Genomic DNA, 20,844 nt, shown 5'->3' with positions numbered 1-20,844 from the left:
TATAATATAATGACATTTATTTCAACAAACAACTAATGAATAAAATGTGTCTAGTACTGTTTAAAATTTTGTTTTTAAATAATTAGGATATTAGAGAATATTTTAAGGATAATATGCTGTGTCTGAAAACATATGGAAGTGATTTAGGGTTATAAAATATTATTTGCATTATTCTAATACATTAAGACTCTACTCATTAACATTTTCCAATATAAGGTCTGTTGTCTTTTAAAATGTATGGATAGTACTTAACAGATGCCAAATAACTGACCCATTACTCTAATCATCCTCAGTTGTAATCTTCTCTTTATTTATAATTGCATTCCAATTATTTGTTTTTGAGTTATTTTTAAAGAGGATGATTTGGGCAAAAACACATCTCAAACAGGTAAACATGCTTTAAAAAAAAAAAAAAATTTGATGGCTATAATGGCATATGGACTGAAGTTCCAGTAAAAAAATATCGTGAATGACTATTATAATTCAGGCTATAATTAAAGAATAAATATGGTTTATATAGAGAGAAAATAGAAAGAAGTAAATTTATATAGTTAGAACTAATGTTTTATAGGAATATACACAGTAAGCACCAAGAGTGGTAAGTACTTATGTCATATGAATAAATGATTTGGTGAGACTAACCTCTTTTCTTATAATGTTTGATTTCTTAATCTAACAGGATATTTAGGACAATATTTAAGTTTCATGAACAAGTAAAATAAAATTTATATATTATAGACCATGTGAAGCTGAAGTGCATAGAAAATAGGGTTCCAATTGAATGTCTTGAGATAGGCCTATAAAATGTTTCCAGTTGCAGATGTAAATAAAGGAACAAAAAAAGCAGAAATGTACACCAGGATCCTATTAATTAAAAATCTATAATTTCATTAAGCAAATAGGAAACAATAAAAAGAAGAAAGGTAATTATTTATGGTCCCTATTCTATGTAACAGACATTTAACATGAATTAACCTGTTTAGTTCTTAGAACAATCCTGTAAATTATGTATTGTCATTTTCATTTTACTAACACATGAACATGAAATATAGAGAAATTAAGTAACGAGGCCATACTTTACTCCTTTATTCAACACTATCCCAGGTGCATGAACAACATCAATGGACAAAAACATCTTTTTAATTCAGCTTACATTTTAGCCAGGAAAAAGAGAAGACAACTACATGAATAAATTGTCTAATATTTTAGGACATAATAAGTGCTATGGAAAAAAAAGAAAATGCAAGTAAGAGGGGATCAGAAATCCTTGGATGGTGGGAGTTTTAAACTTTTAAACAATATTTGCTAAATCTTCTTGAGAGGGTGACATCTGAGAAAAAAAAAATGAAGTTAGGGAGTTAACATGTGGCTCTCAGAGAGGGCATTTGAGGCAGAGGGAAACAGCTGGAATGAATAGGTGGGCTCCTGCCTACATGGGCATGGTAGAGAAGCGGCAATTTGGCTGGAGCAGAGGGAGCAAGAGGCAGAGTGAAGGGGGGAACAGGCAGAGTTATTGGGAGGGGAGCATAACAATGGGGACCAGGTCGATCATCCTGAGCACTTGGGTTTAGAATCTGAGTTACTAACATTAGGGAGCAGAGTATCTTGTAAAGCTTGTAGAACATGATTACACAGACAGTCTCCCATTTATGATGGTTTGACTTACGATTTTTCGTCTTTACAATGATGCAAAAGCAATAAGCATTCAGCAGCAACTGCACTTTGAATTTTGAGCTTTGAGCTTTTCTGGGCTAGCAATATGCCGTATGATATTAGTTATGATGCTGGGCAGTGGCAATGAGCCCCAGTTCTCAGTCAGCCACGAAATCGGGAGGATAAACATCCAATGCTCAACTGTGTACTGTGTTCCCAGTGTTGGTTACATGTTTTGTTTTGTGTGTTTTTCCCCCTATCCTATCATGTCTACAAAACATTCATCTATGTCTCCTGCTTCTGATGAGAAGAGGCAGGCAATTACTGTATGCAAGCAGTGCTCCCTTCTCCTCGTATGATATGGTTTGAAAATGTATTAGTGGGTACATCTGTAGGTCTAGAACACAGTGCTAAATGATGCTCACCTGAGCCCATGCTTTCTTAATGAAAAACAACACAAAATAAACAAACAAAACAACCATTAGGCATACAGTCAAGAGATAATAGGAAAGCTGTTTGTTATCTAAGAGCTGCATAGCCAAATGAAGGGCCACTTTGTGAACAGTAAGGACAAGGAACACTTTGCTAGAGAAAGCCAAAGTCCGATCTGGCTCAGAAGTGTAAAATCAAACTTGGAGTCTCTGGTACATTCCATTCAAGACTATCCCTGAAGACAGCTGAGCTTCGTTTTCTTCATCTGCAAAATGGGAACGAAGACATAAAACTTGCCCGAGAATGAATGCTGTGAGGGCCGAATGAGATGCCACAGTGAACTGTTTTGGAAACCATAAAGTTCTGTGCCCATGTTAATTAGGTAACAAATGTTGAAACAGTACCTGCAAGATTATATGGCTTTCGTCATGTTGATCAACTTAAGGTTGCTTAGAACGATCAGGCTCTTAGAGATTAGACATAAAGCTCAGAGATTAGGTTAGATGCCGGGGGTCTAGGCAAGTGAGGAAATCACAGCAACTGCAGGTTGCCCGTTTCTTTTCCGGAAGGTCATTTGCTGTTCTATTGCTTTCTGTTCCTAGCGGTCAAAAGATGACTCTAAATGACTCCAGCTCCTGGAGAGGGGGTTGTTTTTCCTTTGGTACCAACACTGTCCTTACCCGACCCCCGCGCTCAACATCTTGAGTCCCTAAAGCAAGGGTGTGTGTGTGGGGGGGGGGGGGAGGGGGGATGCTGTATTTCTGCTCCAAACCCTTCCGATGCCTGGATGCCTGGAGGAGAGGGTGTTGTGACGTCCCTGCACGCTGGGTCGGGATGCCTCTCCCCGCCCCCACCTCCCCGCTTCCGTCGTCCCGCCGTCCCAGGCTCCCCGGCCCCCGGTCCCCGCTGCGGCCCGAGGGCGGCTGCGGTCTCCGGCCGCGCGCGCCACGGCGCAGGCTCCGCACGGAGCAGGCGCGTCAGCTGAGCTCGGCGGTGGCGCGGGCGGCGGGACGCGGCTGCCCGCTCTGCGCCCGCTGCACCCCAGCAGCCAGCGCCGTCTGGGCCCCGTGCCGCCGGGTCCTGGCCTGGCGGCTGGAGGCGGGGGCGCCTAGGGTACGTGTCCCGGGTTCCACTGAGGAAGGAAGGGCTTGGGGGACGGGGGTGGGGGGCGGCGGGGGCCTCGGGACGGGGATTAGCGTCTCTGCGGAAAGCCAGGGTCACGGCTGGGGCGGCGGGGGCACGGGAGCACTGCGGCGTGCGGGGGGGGGGGGGGGGGGGGGAGGCGAGCGCTGCCAGCGCTGCCAAGGGACGGGGGCGCGGGTACCGGCGAGGATGGAGGGATGCCGAGGGCCGGGGTCATTAGAGAACGCGCGTTGGTGGGGAGGGCCCCTGGCGTGGTGCTGCTGAAGATCCTTCAGTCATTGCAGCTGTCCCCTTTGCAAGGTTGGAGGGGAAGGCGGAGAACATAGAGTTGAATTCCTCTCTGCCCATTCAAACCGCTAGGACGGCCCTTGGTTTTTCTGGGGGAAGGACGTGAAGGTGGGGGGCGAAGTACCTGCTGCTGTGGGCAAAGGTGTCTGGAAGTGGGTGCCATGGGAGGTTGGGGGCAGGGAGCGTCCAATGCTGTAAGTTGACAGAGAGCTTTCTGCTCTTGTTGTTGGCCTGACAAGCACCCTCTCTTGTCTTCATTAGAAGGGACCTGGCTTGCTGTAAGGGGGTGCAACGGATAAACGTGGGGAAATAATATTGGGGGAAAGAAAGGGAGGTGAAAAACATGACATGGGAGAAGCACATTTGTCAGGGTGTGGTGGGAATTAAGTTAATGTTGAAGCATCTGATAGGTCTCCCCTTCTGCAATGAAGGTGAAACAATTTATGGTTTGGAAATGAAGAATGCAGAAGAGGTTTACATATTCCAGTGTTAGCAGAAGTTGAAGGGTTTTTTTTTTTTGGGGGGGGGGGGTTGATGCATCAGACACTGGGAAGAATATAATTCTTATTTCAACACGGAAAATGTTATTAAAATATGGCTAGGAAGATTAGTTGGAAGAGTCTAACTATACTTGCTACTTCATTTTATATAATGTTACCTAGAATATCTGCAGTCAGAAATCATCTTTGGGTCATAAACATTAGTATCAAGCAAGGAGGAAAGCCAGAAAGCAAATTTAATCCCATATACATCCTTTTGGGGGGTAAAAGCTTGCAAATTAGTGTGTATAACTAAAAACACAGTGCATTTAGAGGGTGAAACTCTTTGATGATAATTTTTTCTTTTATCTCTGTCAATTTTTAATACTTAAAATTATCTTCCCTTTAATTAGTCTTATTGTTTATGGAAAAATGCACGCAAATTTAAAACAATCTAAAAATGAAAAAAGGAAACAAAAATTAATTCAAACTTAATAGCATCAGAAACCATTTTAACACCGTGTTAAACTTCCTTCCAGATATCTTACTAAGCATAGATTAATCTACTGTGCAAGTCAATATCATTTTACAATTTTGTGTAATTATAGAATCAGAAATATTACATGCTTATCTTTTATTCTTCAGTACAATATTATTACCTACCATTATTTAAATTAACTTTTACTGCTAAATCAGCACAAAATATATAGTGACGTATAACCTCCTAGGAATGAGCAATGAGGTTTTGATGTACAAATGTCTATTGGTTAGTAATGATTTTACTCCTTAAATAGGCATATACTTAATCAGTTGCTTCATACATGCAAATGTTTTCTTGTTCTTTCTTGTAGATCCACCTCCTGAAATTTAACGTTTCACGATGAAGTTTTTACCGGCGATTGCCTTTTTTATTTTAATTTCCTTGTGGGTTGAAGAAGCCTATTCTAAAGAGAAGTCTTCAAAGAAGGGGAAGGGGAAAAAGAAGCAGTATCTATGCCCATCGTACGTTCTTCATGCCTTATATTCTCATATGGAGAGATGTTATTGCATTTTTTTTTATCCAACTAAGGTTGCTTATTGAAACACATATCAGCAGAACCTTTCATATCAGAATATGCACTAATTTGCCAATGTGCCCTGTCTTTTGTTAACTCCCACCTTAGTGGTCTTGTCCAAATCTATGACTGTAAATATCATTTATTTACTGTTGACTCCTAAACCTATGTCTGGCCCAGACTTTCTGAAGAGCATCACACCCATACATTTAACATTTGAATCTGACTGTTTCTTAATGACCTCAAGCTCAACTCAAACCCTGTTATCTCCTTTGGGAATCTTTTCCTAATTCTGATAGTCTGATTGAGATAAACACAATCTGTGCCTATATAGTACCCTAACTGCCTATCATATTTATAATACTGTACTATAAATACAGTTTCCCCTCTAGATTGAAAGCTCTTTGAGAGCAGGGTCTTATTGACTCAATCACTAAAGAACAGCATAACACACATACACACACGAAATAAAAATTTGTTTAAAGAGTGAATAACAACCTAAAGATCATTGGCTTTTATAAGTCATTAAATCTGGATTGGTGAAGGCACTTGAAAATAATTTATATGATCCCTATGGACAATATTTAGAAATATGGTCCCAATATTAAAACTAGATGAGTTAACAACTGGGTAATTAGTAGAACATCTTCAACCTGGTTGATGTTTCCTGGTGACATTTTGGCCTTATTGTGTTCAACATTTTATCAATGACTAAAATAAGACCATACATAGGAAACACTCACCCAGACTGAAGATAGTATGCATACCCATATATTGAGAAATGAATTTTCTGAATCATAGGGTACAAGTATATTAAACTCTAGGAGATATGGGTAGTTTTCCAGCTCTCCTCCCCCATCATTCATGTGTGAGAGTTCCAGTTGCTTCACATCCTTGTCAAAACTTGATATTATCAGCAATCATTTGAATTTTAGCTATCTGATATGGGTATAAGATATCACATTGTGATTTTAATTTGCATTTGCCTGATGATTAATGTTTCTGAGCACCTTTTCTTAAGTATATGGGACTTTTAGTTATAAATCTTTTTGCAAAATGCTCACTTTTTAAAGTTGTTTTCCCACCTTTTAAAAAATCTGCCCATTTTTTATTATTGATATGTAGAAGTTATTTATACATTCATGAGCGAGTTCTTTGTCAGATATATATATATACTACAGCTCTCTTTCCAATTTTTGGTATGCGTTTTAACTTACTTAACAGTGTCTTTTGATGAACTAAAGCACTTATTTTTAATGAAGTCTGAGTCTGATTTGATTTATTAACCTTTTTTAATGCTTTTGTGTTTTATTTAAGAAATAACTCTCTACTCCAGGGTCATGACGATAATCTGCTTTTTCCCCCCTTAGATGCTTTATTGTCTTTAGTTTCACATTCAGTTCTGTAATCCATTTCAATTTTTTTGTGTGTATGATGTGGGATAGGGTCAGGACTCATTTTTAAAAGCAGCACATTGATTGAAAGGCCATTGTGTCTTTCAACGCCGTTGTATCTTTGTTGTAAACCAGTTGCTTGTTTCTCCATCCTGTCCCACTGGTTTATTACTATGCACCTTATGTCAGTAACACACTTTCTAATTACGATAGCAGAATGCCTGCATGTCCTCTAGCTTTGTTCTCTAGACGTACTGTGGCCATTTTAGGTCCTTTGTGTTTCCTTATGAATTTTAGAATCAGCTATTCTACTTGCATATGTATAGACACAAAATGCTGGGATTTTTATTGACATTGTTTTGTTAACCTAAAATAAGAAGCCAAAGTGAGAGGCACCATTGTTTATTTGAGGTCACAAAAGTGCAACTTGGGGGCATTGATTTAAGCAGAAACCAAAATTGTGTTCTGATTACAGAGGAAAGGACTTTTTGTGAGAAAATGAAAAGAAACAATTGCATGAGTAGAGGAAAGGAATTTCCATTGGTGTTCACACACTGAGTTACTTTTTAGCTATATGTGACTGGTTACTGATTCTATCTTCAGAGAGAATGTCCATAATCAACAGTTCTTGTGGTTGGGATGCCTGCTTTCCTGCTAGTTTTACAAATAATTCTTTATACGACAATGTTGCCTTGGCCCAGTGCTAAGGTCACTTCACCTAGTTCAACCATTCCAAAGGTTCATGGAGCAAGACTTGTAAGAACTTCCTCTGGAATGGCTATTCTAGGTCTATTTTAAAATGGCTTCACTTACGTCAACTTTTCATAAAATAGACTCAATTTTGTTTCTAATTTGTATTCAAACATTAAGTTAAACAGTAAACAAGAAAAACAACCACACATGGGAAAAAAGGCAAAGCAAACAAACTCATTAGGAATGAAGATATTTACCATGACATTGGAATAACCACATTTTCATAAATGTGGCTAGCCCTGGGATAATAGTTTTGTGTGTTTTGTTTGTTTGTTTGTTTGTTTGTTTGTTTGTTTGTTTTGTTTGTTTTGTTTTGTTTTTTTTTTAAAAAGGCCATATCAAATACAAACCATTGCACTGAGTAGAATTCTTTAAGGAATGGGAACTAGGGATTTTTTTTTATTTTTTATTCTTATCCTGTGGCCAATTACTCCATGAACCAGAGGTTGAGCTCCATCGGATGTAAGTGTTTTTGTGTTTTATTTGCTGGTATTTTCCCAGGACCTAAAAAAAAAAAAACAAAAAAAAAAACAAAAAAAAAAGCCTGGCGGTGGCAGGCACTTGTTAAATAAATATTTGCTGAATGACTCATTGAATATTTATGGAATACTACATGTGTAGTATATTCAGAATTTGTAGTTCTGGTTAAGTATGAATTTTGTGAGGGGGAAATAGTTTCAACTCTTGAAAATTCACATTCAAGGAACCTCTTTTTCCCCCTGAAAAAGAATGCCAACAAAATACAGGTGATAGAAGTTATCAGTCATGCCAATCATTTGGTAAGTACTGGATATGATATCATCATACCTTTGCAAATAGATTTTAAAATTAGTCACATTTGTTTCTGGGTGCCTTTAAGGTTCTGATTTGTTTTAAAATATGGTGCAGTATATTTTATTTTCTAGGTGTTCATGTAAGAACTCTTACATTTTGGCAGCTATTCAAGAAACTTGTTCTGGATTGTTAGCTTGACACTTTTAAGGAGGACAGGGAAACTGTCTGACTCAATTTTCCACGGGGGCATTTGATCCTGCCTATAGTGCCATCTCCCTCTATTCCATTTCCTCCCTAGAGTGAATGAGTGAGCTCTCCTGCTTCTAAGGCTGTTTTTTTTCACCCATCATTTAGATCTCATTGACTCCTATTTTGGGGGAGGGGAGAATCTGAAATTGGGATTAACTTTTTCTCACTCAACTGCATCTTTTATAATCCATTCAAGTTTTACATTATGGACTATAGTATAGAAAAATGCAATATGTCTCTGAAACCCACCTGTCTGTAGCCATTCTTTTTCCTTGCTAGAGTTTTCATGTTAAGGGGGTAAAATTTTATTTTATTAATATTTAAAGTTTAAGTATTTCGGAGCTGTATCCAATGCCAATTTGTCCTGCTGGTGTTTACTTATCTCTTCGTGTGCCAGATTCTCCTTAGGAGAAAGCCAAGAAATTACGTTTTGTTTCCAAACAATAGCTTTGTAAATAGTTCAAGGAAACAGCCCTCCCCACCCCCCCCCCGCCCCCACCCCCCGCAAAAAAAAGCAGCAAACTAATTTAACTGTGTTTTTTTCTAAATGAAATTGAGCTATAACTTCACTTAAAACTCACTGTATGTATACATACAGTATGACTTTTCTTTTTTGAGTGTTGTCACTGCATGTTGTTTTTTAAATTTAAACATTTTATTGTGGTATGAATACTTGACATGAGATCTGCCCTCTTCACAGATTTTTTTATTAGATATTACAGTATTTTTTTCTGTAGGTACAATATTGTACAGAAAATCTCTATAATTTATTCATCTTTGCATCAGTGAAATTTTACTTGTTAATTAGCAATTCCCCATAGCCTCCTCACTCCATCAACCACCATTGTATTCTCTGCTTCTCTGAGTTTGACTATTTTAGGCTCTTCATATAAGTAGGATATGCAATATGTGTGCTTCTGTGACTGATTTATTTTACTTAGCATAAGGCCCTCAGGGTTTATCCATTATGTTGCATATGGCAAGATTTCCTTTTTTAAGGGTAAATACAACTCCATTGTATGCATATACCATGTTTTATTTTTAAAGCCAGTTATCTGTCAATGGACTTGTAGGCTGTTTCCACATGTGAGTGGCTATTATTAATCTTATGACCATGGCTGGTGCAGATACAGGGAGAACTGGGTTTTACAGTCCAATTATTATGCACTGAGGGGGCGGGGTGGAGCTATGGTGAACTCTGCTTATTCCAATAATAGCTTGGTTCTCTGTAGTCCCCAGAGGACTGGCATATACTGGGCCCCATTGTTGCTCTGGGACAGGGGAAATAGAACCCAGTATCTAGGGTAGCATCTAGGAAAGCTGGGATGTTACATGTGGGGTAAGACCTTTTCCTGCTCAGGGAGAAGCTGGGAGCTCTGGATGTTATTCGGTTATGCTGCTCTGGGGTGCGGTTTATGGTAAGAGTGTGTCCCCACTTTCCCTCCTAGTTTCATTGCAGCTTGTTGGGTGTAGAAGCCTCTTCCTGGACTTCTGACAAAGGGAATGCTGTTTCCATGGGGTAAAGGAGGGTCCAGGCTTCCTATTCCATCTTGTTAAAGTCGCTCCCAGTCAAACTTTTCAATAGGTGTACTCTCTCATTCAATTTCCTTTCCTACTGCTCTCTGTTCTATCCACACCCATCTCTCTGGGTTCAATCTCTTTCTCAGCTGAAAACAGCTCTCCTTTTTGCTAAACCCCACACAGAGAGTTTTTAGTCCTTATCGCAACCTCACTATGACATTTTGTCCTGTTAACCAACCCTCCCATAGAATATCCTTTTTCCTGGAGTTCTGTTGACACTCACATATGGATTTCCTCCTTCCTCTTAGGCAGTTTATTCTTTGTCATAATTGTCAGCTTATTTTTTCCTCTATCTGCTCATGTTTTAATTCCATGTTCTTTTATCACTGTAAATTCTCTCTTCTAGCAAGTGACTATCTGATCACTGGAATAATCTGAGGAGCTTTTAATATTCTGATGCCTGAGCTAAACAACTTAAACTAATTAAATCTGGAGGGCAGGGTGAGGGCTTGGCATCAGAAGTTTGCAGAGCTTCTTAGGGTGAATTCAAGGCCAGCCAAAGCCAAGAATCACTAGACAGATTAATCTGAACCCACAGTTTTGAAGACCACTTTTATATCAGAACTAGAGGCCTGGTACATGAAAATTCATGCACTAGAGGGAGCGTCCCTCAGCCTGGCCTGCCCCCTCTCACAGTCTGGGAGCCCTCAGGGGCAGGAGGCGACCTGGTGATCAGGGGAAGGCGACGCCCCCATCACACCTCTGCTGCTGCCACTGCCAGCAGTACAAGCCTCGGCCAGCCCTGGTTACCTGAAACTCAGGTGGCCCTGGGGGGCTGAGGGCGGGTCCAGCCGCACTGCATGCCTGCCACCACCACCCCACCCCCCGGTGGGGCTGAAAGGACTGGGTGACTCCTGCAAGGTTGAGGGGACTGGGCACTGCCACCTTTGTGATGGAGTGACAGTCAATTTGCATATTCTGTCTTTATTAGATAGGATAATCAACATTTATTTTAGATTTTTAAATGCATAACCAGCATCTGGTACCTTGTATGGCATATATAAAAGCTCAAGAACTTTTTTAAGTGAATTCAGGAATGACTAAAGTAAAAGAGAAATGCTACATATTGATAGTTGTATAAGATGTTGTTTTTTAAGGACACATTATTTAGCTGATGTTGTAGATTGAGTTCTCTCAAAGACAGATTCTGAGATGAAGATCTACAGGCAGAGAGCAATTGCTTTTGGAACAACACCTATGTGGGTGAAGAAAGGGGATTCAAACCCAGGAACAATACAGCTGCACCTAAGCATCAGTCAATGCCCTAGGGCCATGGTTGGCAGACCGTGGCTCGCAAGCCACATGCGGCTCTTTGGCCCCTTGAGTGTGGGTCTTCCACAAAATACCACCACACTCAAGGGGCCAAAGAGCCGCATGTGGCTCACGAGCTGTGGTTTGCCGAGCCGCAGTTTTCCGACCACTGCCCTAGGGCACTCTGAAGCTGGGACACCCTCTCAAGTTGTCTCTATTAGTAGAAAGGGTTCCCTGGAATCCCCATGACAAAGTTTTTGGATATGGGTAAGACACCTCTCTTCAGCTGAAGGTTACTCCAGAAGAGACGCAGCTCCAACTCCTAAGCAGCCAGCATTCCTGGCAACAGTCTTAGTTTTGAAAGGACCATTGGGGTTGCAGCACCACAGCATCCACGACAGGTAGATCCAGATTATTGAATGGAGTCATAGAGATCCCCTCATTTAAACCTTTGATGTAAAGGTGAGGATACTGAGGCTCAGAGAGGGCAAGTGAATTGCCCAGTACCACGTGGGAATCTTACTGTCTGTCTGGGATAGAACACCAACCAGTCTGTAGACTGTTAGACAGGTGTTTCTTCAATTATTCCCACACTTAACTTTATTATGTGCATTAGTGTGGGTTTATCTTATTACCAGTTCTATTAAGCCAGAAGAGAAACATTTTATATCTGTGCTACGCATGGAAAATTGAGAAAAGATAAGTACTTTTCCAGCTGCAGTTAGAGCAGAGTTAGAGGTGTTACTGCGGATTTTTATTTGCTGGGTCAGGATATAATACTATTTCTGCAAAGCACAGAAAGCAATTGCACAGTAAACATTTGGTTTGGATTGAGGTTTGCACTTAATTATTTATGACATGAGTTTTGTATCAAATTAACAAACCAATGAGAAGTAGTGAGAGTGTATAGTGTTTTACACTGTTTGAGAATCATACCATATAAATAGAAAATACTTATAGTATTCACAGGACAAGTAATCTCACATGTGATATGAAGTTAATAAGACCATAGCCTTTGATGGGATTTGGAAATTGCTAGTCTCTAAAACCCAGCATCTCTCCAAATAGATGTTTCTACTTTGTGAAAAACATTTTTTTTTTGAGCCATGGATGATGTAAGTGCATAATTGAAGTTAGACAAGATTTGAAAATGTTTCTACAGGATCCAAAAGTTCCTGAAGCCCACTGGGGAGATAAATGAAATAAATGTTGTGGAAAACTGTTCTTAATTATGATTCTTGGCCTATAATAACATGCCAGACTTTGCCACACACATCCACATTTATTCGTAAGCACATTCTTTTCAAATAAATTATAAACTAATTAAACTCAACTAATCATGTAAAAGGTATCACTTGCTATAGTCATAAACCTCTGTTCACAATTTAATGTGTGAAAACAGAATGGAAAAATACAGAAGCTGTCAAGAGAGGTAGTAATATGTTAGGAAAATACAAAACAAATAACCCCTTAATTATCTGGATTCAAAAATAACTATTGACTTAGTTTCTTACCTGAGCATATAAAATGTTTAGCTCTATATGTCTGTCTGTCTGATTATCTAGAAGGGTAGTTTCACTGCCCTAAAAATCTCTGTGCTCTTCCTAGTCATCTCTCTTCCCCTCCTCCAACCAACCCCTGGCAACTACTGATCTTTTCACTGTCTGCAGTTTTGCATTTTCCAGAATGTCATATGGTTGGAATCATATAGTGTATAGTCTTTCCAGATTGGCTTCTTTCACTTAGTAATATGCGTTTCTGTTTCACCATGTCTTTTCAAGGCTTGATCACGCATTCCTTTTTTGTGCTGAATAATATTCCATTGTCTGGATGCACCACAGTTTGTTTAGTCATTCATCTATTTAAGGATTTCTTGGTTTCTTCCAGGTTTTGACAAATACCAATAAATCTGTTATAAATATTTGTGTACAGGCTTTTTGTGTGAACATTGTTTTCATCTCTAAGGAGCAAGATTGCTGGATGCGATGGTGAAGAGTATGTGTAGTTTTGTATGAAATCACCACATGGTCTTCCAGAGCGGCTGTACCATGTTGCATTCCCATCAGCAATGAATGAGAGTTCCTATTGGTCCAGATTCTCACTTGTATTTAGTGTTAATGTTCTGGATTTTGGTCATTCTAATAGGTGTGGGGTAGTATATCATTGTTCTTTAATTTGCTTAGCCTGGTGACCTATAACCTGGAACATCTTTCATATGTTTATTTTTCCATCTGTGCATCTTCTTTGCTGAGGGGTCTGTTAGGGCCTTGGCTGTTGGCTCTCCCCCCCTCCCTAAATACATTTTTTTACTTTAGAACAGTTTCAGATTTATAGAAAAATTGCCCAAAGACTACAGAATTCACAAATAACCCTGCATTTAGTTTTCCCTATTATTAATATTTTATATTAGTGTGGTACATTTTTACAGTTGAAGAACCAATATTGACACATTATTATTAACTAAAATTCGTATCTTATTGAGATTTCCTTAGTTTTTACCGAATGTCCTTTTTCTGTTACAGATTCCCATTCAGGATATTACATTACATTGGTCTTCACGCCTCCTTAGTCTCCTCTCAGCTGTGAAGTTTCTCTGACTTCCTTGTTTTTCATGACCATGACAGCGTTGAGGTGTACTAGTCAGGTGTTTTGTAAAATGCCACTCAATTGGGATTTGTCTGATGTTTTTCTCATAATTAGCACAGGGGTATGTGTTTTGGGGAAGCATATGTCCATATGTATTCTTGGATTTTATTTTATAGTTTAGAATATAACCCAATACTACTTTATTTTATTGCTCAAATTATTATAGATTTGGCCATTGGGAGCTCTTTCAGTTGGCTTCTGCATATTCTCATCTGTTTTTTCCCCCTTATCTTCCTTCTGTCACTACAAGATACCTGATTTTATTTTTTACATCACCAACTAGATGAGGATACCAGCATTTGTTTCCATGAAGGAGTTGTTTCTCAGCTTATGGTCCACAGGTCCGGTAACCCTCAGCATTGCAAACTTTGCATGTATTTTTCAGGGAAGGACATCGCTTTTATCAGATTCATAGTTTTGTCTGTAACCTAAAAAGGAGGTAAAGAACTCCTGCCCTGGAGTAAAGAGGAGGAATAATACAACCCACACATTTGACAACCTTGCTCTTCCTTGCTGCTTTATGCTTCTTTTATTTAGTTCATGTACAGCCAAAAGCTTTACGGGGCCTCAGGCCCAGTTTACACATACTGACATAGGCCATACCGAATCCAGGCCTGAGATCTTTGCCCATTGCTGTGGTATTTATAACTCTTGGAAAAACAAAGCAATCCCGTTGGGCTCAAATTCCTGGTTTGAGGGATGAGATTAAGACAATATACTCATACACACCATTTCTGAAATGGCACTGTGCAGTGTGGTCACTAAAGGGTCATGTAAAAATATGAATGTCCTACACTTAATGGAAAGCTGAGCTTTTCCCCTTTGCAAAGAAATTTCTGTATTTTTCCTTTAGCGCTGGAAAACATTACATCATACAGCTATATAGCCTGATACATTCCTTGCATAACTTTGCATATTAGTAACGACATTGGTTGAAGTTTAGGCAAGCGAACAAAAGAAGACTGGTTGTAAAAAAAGCTTTTGATATAAAGTATTATTTTTTCTTGTCATTTGATCATGTTGCCTGAATAGAGTAAGTTATTTTCTTAAATTAATATCACATTTTCATGAAATCAATCCTGTTTTGCAATAATATCATAATTGTTGATAGATTTCTTGAAATAAAACAAAATAGCATAGTCAGATGGATAAAACATTAGATTGAGATTCAGAATATGGAGACTAATAGTGAAAGGCATTAAGTGTGTGACCTTGTTAACATCATTTAACTCTTATTATTTGTGCTTATTTTGTATAAATAGTACTGTTCCATTTCCAGATTATAAGGTTATATATAGGCAAGTACAGACTTAGGAAAATATGCTACATGCAGATTGTTTTAGCTCTTTGGAAGAAAGTGGCATAGGTATCTAGGCACTTAAAATGTGTTTTTTTTTTAATGTTTAGAGATGACTTTAAAGTTATTTTAGTATTGACTATTGATTTTTAGGGTATGAAAATCCCTAAATTTATGCATGTGAATATAAACTACATGAGATTTCTCTTAAATTTTGAAATGCCTCTGAAATATTAATATAAAGAAGGGTGAACTATTGACTAAATATTTGTATCAAGGCACCTGCATCAGAGCCATGAGAACACATAGTGATGAAATAAGAATAGAATGGGCTATAGTATATGTGATGTGTTCCCTTTTTCAATTCAAGAGGCTGTTTTTGTCAGCCAACATTTTTTGATTTTAACACATACAATTTTAAAGATATATATTTTTATTGATTTCAGAGAGGAAGGGAGGGGGAAAGAGAGATAGAAACATCAATGATGAGAGAGAATCATTGACTGGCGGCCTCCTGCACACCCCATACTAGGGATTGGGCCCACAACCCAGACATATGCCCTCACTAGGAATCAAACATTGACCTCCTGGTTCATAGGTCGACACTCAACCACTGGCCAACACCCGCCAGGCAAGATTTTGTTGTTGTTGTTGGCTGTGGAGAAAAATACAAGCATTTGGAGATAACTAGATAGAAGAGTGATACTGGTTAATTGGAAAAGGTCAAATTCAGATTTTCTAGAACTAATAATTTTAAAAGCTAGTAAAACTAATTGAACTTACAGTGTGATATAAGATAGATTATTGTCCTAAATAAAGCAATATAAAACAATATATGGATGGATGATCATAAGAAGATAGATAGTATTTCTTTTCCATAATGGCAGGCTTATTGTCAAGTGATAACTAGAAATCTGGATTAGCAGGTTTCATTCTTGACTCTACCACTTTAGAAAACTGTCTTAATTTTACTGTGTCTTCATTTCCACATATACCATATACTCTGTTGCTTCATTTACTTACCTACCACTCATTTTCCTACCAATCTGGCTTTTCTCTTTCACTTCACTGAATAAATGGTTCTCTGCGTGGCTAATATCTCTCTTATTTAAGCAAGTATTTGTGATTATCAAATACAAGAGTGTAATGGACAAGGTGGTTAATTCTCCAATATCTATTTCATACCAGGCTATAATCTGAGCTAACCATGATTGTTTCTTCCTCCTGGCCAGTGATACATTCCTTGGTTCAGCAATGTCCAATGCTAGAAAGCTTCTGAGAGAAAAAAAATTCCTTTCTCCTAAGAGGACACCACAGGAATAAATGCTCTTCCTCATCTGGAAATGATGAGTGTAACTGCTACTGCTACAGCACATGCAGCTATCTTGAGACTAAAGCCTACCTAAAGACCTGACAGATGAAAAGGCTTGAACCCAATGTGTATTTGATACTATATAAGCTATATAGGGTTATTACAAAAATGCAGAAGCCATTATTTCCTCAAGTATTATACTGTCTGCATCTGGTCTTATTGGTAATATACATGTAGATAAGAAAAACTACAGCCTGGCTATAGTGGTTGAGCACCAACCCATGAACCAAGAGGTTCCTGGTTAGCTTCCTGGTCGGTGCACATGCATGGGTTGTGGGCTAGATTCCCAGTAGTGGGTGTAAGGGAGGCAGCTGATGGATGTTTCTATATCTCTATTCCTCTCCATTCCTCTTGCTAAAATCAATAACTACAAAATAATTGGCAATGTATATTTATCAGTTTGTCTTCATTAGAGTAAGGTGGGATGATGAAGACAAGATTTTATAAAGTCAATCTTGAAAGATGGTTTGGGTTTAGATTAATACAATAAGAAGTGGAAATTACAATATTCCGGGAAGGGGGATTTATTCTGAGCCTTTGAATGAAGGAAGGACAAAATTTGCTAGTGAATTAGAATAGCTAGAAAATGAGTTTGATTGACACAGCTTACAGCTTATAATTGGGTCTATTAAGTAAACTGGAAATAGGCAGATTAAGAAGAGAAAAGGTATTCAAACTTAATTTTCAATATTACATGCACAGGGACATTACAATAAAAAAAAGTGAATACCCCCAAAATAGTGAGATTTGAGAGCTTACATATCATCTTTTTTTAAAATATATTTTTATTTTTTAAATATATTTTTACTGATTTCAAAGAAGTAGGAAGAGGGAGAGATAGAAACATCAACGATGAGAGAATATCATTGACCAGCTGCCTCCTGCACTCCCCACACTGGGGATCAAACCCACAACCCGGGCATATGCCCTGAATGGGAATCGAACCATGACCTCCTGGATCATCGGTCAGTGCTCAACCACTGAGCCACGCCGACTGGGCTTATATATCATCTAAACGGGGCGGGGGGGGAACGGGGGGGGAAGTGTGGGGGATGTAGGCCACTAAGGGAGAATAAATGATTTATAGGAAAGATGAATTGGCCATTTAAAATATAGAAAAATATGATACTTTATTACAAAGTTTGTCTGGTGTGCTGTCCACTTCTCTCCTCTCCTGTGATAAAAGTTAGTCTTTCCTAGTTGAAATTTCTGGGGAGGGGTTCTGTGATAATTGAATTCATTTTGGAGGATCTGTTTATCGGCAGATAAGGAGGGTTCAAAGAAGGTCTCTCCCTTTATTTGCTATTTTCCAAGTGTCTTTAGCTCAAAATAATCCTTATGACAAAGGGATTTATTGTAGGGTGGCATATTCTGCCACTCTTCACAGCTAAGAAAAAAAATCAGGCTGGAAAGTTCTCTACTACAAAAACTAGTGTTGACTGTCTTTATGCTGTCTGGTCATTTCATTGTTTAGAAGGAAGATACTTATGAAAGATTTTATATCAAGAGGCACAATAATTGCACTCTTTAATTGAACCAATATGAGTATTTTGTAATTGATCAATTATTTTCTTATGAATGAGAAATCTTGTGAGTTTGAACACTAATTTGCATCCTAATATCCCACATGCCTTCATTCTCTTTAGGATTTTTTCTTTGATAAGGGTGACAGTTGGCTTTAAAGAGGTTATAATTTCACCTGCAATGAAGTGAAATCTTATTACCAGTTCCAACTCTCTGCAACTTGGGTCTAATAAGACCATGAGAAACAATTTTAAAGTACTATATCTCCTGCAATTTGGGGAGTTTTAATTAATTTGATTTTCTCTTTTTAAAAAAATGTTTTGGACTCTGATAGCTACTTGGAAAAGGTTTATCAATTCATATTATTGTTAGATTTTTCATGAATTTCTTAATATTGATCCTATCTTACCTCTAGTGGTTGAATCTTTGCAGCAGACTGTATGATAATTAACTCAGAACAGAATTGCCTGATAGATAAGAGCTGGGTTTTCAAAACAAAGCCCCAGCCAATACATCCAAGTTTGATTCATATAAATGAATATCATTTATGAAATTGACATTTTACCATATCAATAATGAATGGACAGTGCTAGATGCTCCAAATATAGTTTTAATCTTCCTTGTGGTTCTCATGGATTTTTTTTTTGTATTGGGAAAATGATTATATGACCAGAGTTCATGGGTGTTAAAACAAACCCAAACAAATAATAACCAAACATTTTCCATTGGTTTCCAAGGAAATGTGTGTGTGTGTTTAAAGTATTGCCAAGCAACTACCAATTTAATTGATTCATTGTTCAAAGTTAATTGGAATAGAAAAATATGGCAGTTTTTTTCCTCTTTTTAGTCATTGACAGCAAACACATGTAATAGAAAGAGATAGTTGTATCTTGTAGCTCTGTATTTTCCCTGTTTAACTGGTCTGATAACAGAGACCTTCTCTGACCAATTTGAACTGTCATCCTCAAAAATAAAAACAGCGAGTTGTTTTATTGGAAATTGAGTTTATTTGGTAATAGCAGAGAGTTGCAATTTGGGACAAGCAAGCTCAGGTGAACCATAGGCAAGTCCAAAGAGACAAAGGGAAGGTTAGCTTTTGTTAGGTTTTAGGAGGAAATTGGGGAGGGTTGTTCATTGGAGAACAAGAGTTCAAGGTTGTGGTGGTTTTTCATAGATCTGCAAGGGGTGGTTAATGTGTTGCTGCTGGGGCAAGGAGATCTTCCTTTTTATAAAAGCAGGAGCTAGAATCCTAAGTGAAAAATGCCCTCCCTTACCGGTTTTGTCGGTTGCAAGAAGTGGTACTTGCATGAGAGCTCCCCCTACAGGGCTTTTCAACTCCATTTTAAAGGAGGTTTCCTTTAGCAGTATATTTATTTTCACACCCCTTTCCAACATATTTAACTCGATGAGAACATTCATTGTGTATTTCTTGGACAATATAATTTTATAAATATCAGCATGATTTTAAAAAATTCTTAGACTATCTTTGTGGCCATCTTACGGTATCCACATACTCCCTTATGCAGAATGTTCATATTATACTACATTATTAAAAATGGCATATCTTTTGCTGTTATCTCATTGTCTGCACTCTCTTGGTTTGGTGCTCATCTAGATTTTGATTGAAGCTTGCTTAAGGACAAGTAAGATGTCTGCTTAATTTTATCTAAAAGAAAGTTGGAGTATTTAGGACAGTGTTTTATTCATTTGGTAAAAATAAGTGCTAAAGTACTTTTTTATTGGTTTTATTTCTCATGGCACACATATTTCAGCCTACTGACAATGTCTACTACTTTTCATTTACTTGTATTTGGAAACTCCGTGCTGTAATTGTAGATTTGTCTCCAGAAGCCAAGTCTTTTCTTCATTGAAAATGACCCATTCCTGTTGATTGCCATTTCTAAATACTTATCAGGATTTTGTTTTGTTTTTTTCTCTTATAGCCAGCAGTCACCAGAGGACCTTGCCCGAGTCCCTGCCAACTCCACTAGCAATATCTTGAATAGGCTACTGGTCAGTTATGATCCCAGGATAAGACCAAATTTCAAAGGTTTGTTTTTTCCCCCCTCAAATATCTTCTTCTTTGTAACTTAAAAAAATTAATTTTATATATGAAATCATTTAGTTATGATGTTAAAAACAAGATTGCAAATTGATAAGTCCCGTCATGATCTTAGATTCAGAGTAATGCCACGCATGTTCAAAAATAGGCAAAATAATAATTCTAATAGTTTTATATGCTTTCCAGTTTGTATAAAAAGGTATATTGTGAATTAACAGGCTAACCTCTGTAATGGATTTTCTGAGTACTTAGTATTCTTAACCTTATGATTCAAAATTTAGGCTCTGGCTACAGAGCTGGCTTTCATTCACAGACATCAAAATTATAGTTTGTAGGAAAGTGGCCATATACTTATATAGGAATAGAGAAATGTTCTGATTTGTATTTAGGTTATCTTTTTACGTTTTCTAGCCTTTCACACTGATAAAACATTTTTTCCTCTGCTCTTTTGCTGAAAAAAAAAGATGGAAGATGGTCATATGGGTTTTAAAACCACAGTAACTTGTGTGCATAATAGTGAAGCATGTATTTAGCCTCTGAAATATTTAAAAGACTGTTTTCTACAACACAGATTGATTTTATTCCAACAAAATACTACTCTTTATCACACCTTCCAAGAAGAAAATTCCTACTCGCTATGAAAGTCATGAGAAGATTGTATAGGGAAGCAAACTTTTTTTTTTCTTTTTCTTGCTTTAATTTTTACTTGTTTGTCCTCTTGATGAGTTAGAAAAAGAAATATGAAAAAAATCTCCTCTGGAAAACTGTAATCCTAAGGACAGGTATTAATGTAGATCAGATTAACAGTATAAAGCTTGATTTTTTTTTTCCTTCATAGAAAAAATGTCTGCAGCTGCTTCTAGTCAACTGAAGTTATACAACTATGTTGTA

At 37.9% G+C, this 20,844-nt stretch overlaps 1 protein-coding gene across 1 annotated transcript in view; it reads left to right on the top strand.

Moving 5' to 3' along the window:
* The first annotated feature begins 2,950 nt into the window (after positions 1 to 2,950).
* The window catches only part of GLRB (glycine receptor beta), a 52,868-nt gene continuing 34,974 nt past the window's right edge, over positions 2,951 to 20,844 (top strand). Inside the window, exons 1-3 of the mRNA XM_036315172.1 lie at positions 2,951 to 3,198; positions 4,847 to 4,997; positions 19,835 to 19,941. Coding sequence (XP_036171065.1) covers positions 4,876 to 4,997; positions 19,835 to 19,941 — 229 coding nt within the window. The 5' untranslated portion in view covers positions 2,951 to 3,198; positions 4,847 to 4,875. The remainder of the gene's footprint in view (positions 3,199 to 4,846; positions 4,998 to 19,834; positions 19,942 to 20,844) is intronic.

The sequence above is a fragment of the Myotis myotis genome, unplaced genomic scaffold (genome assembly GCF_014108235.1).
Source record: "Myotis myotis isolate mMyoMyo1 unplaced genomic scaffold, mMyoMyo1.p scaffold_m19_p_6, whole genome shotgun sequence".
NCBI classification, from domain to species: domain Eukaryota; kingdom Metazoa; phylum Chordata; class Mammalia; order Chiroptera; family Vespertilionidae; genus Myotis; species Myotis myotis.
Note: the sequence above shows the minus strand (reverse complement) of the source record. Positions and strands in the feature narration are given on the sequence as shown.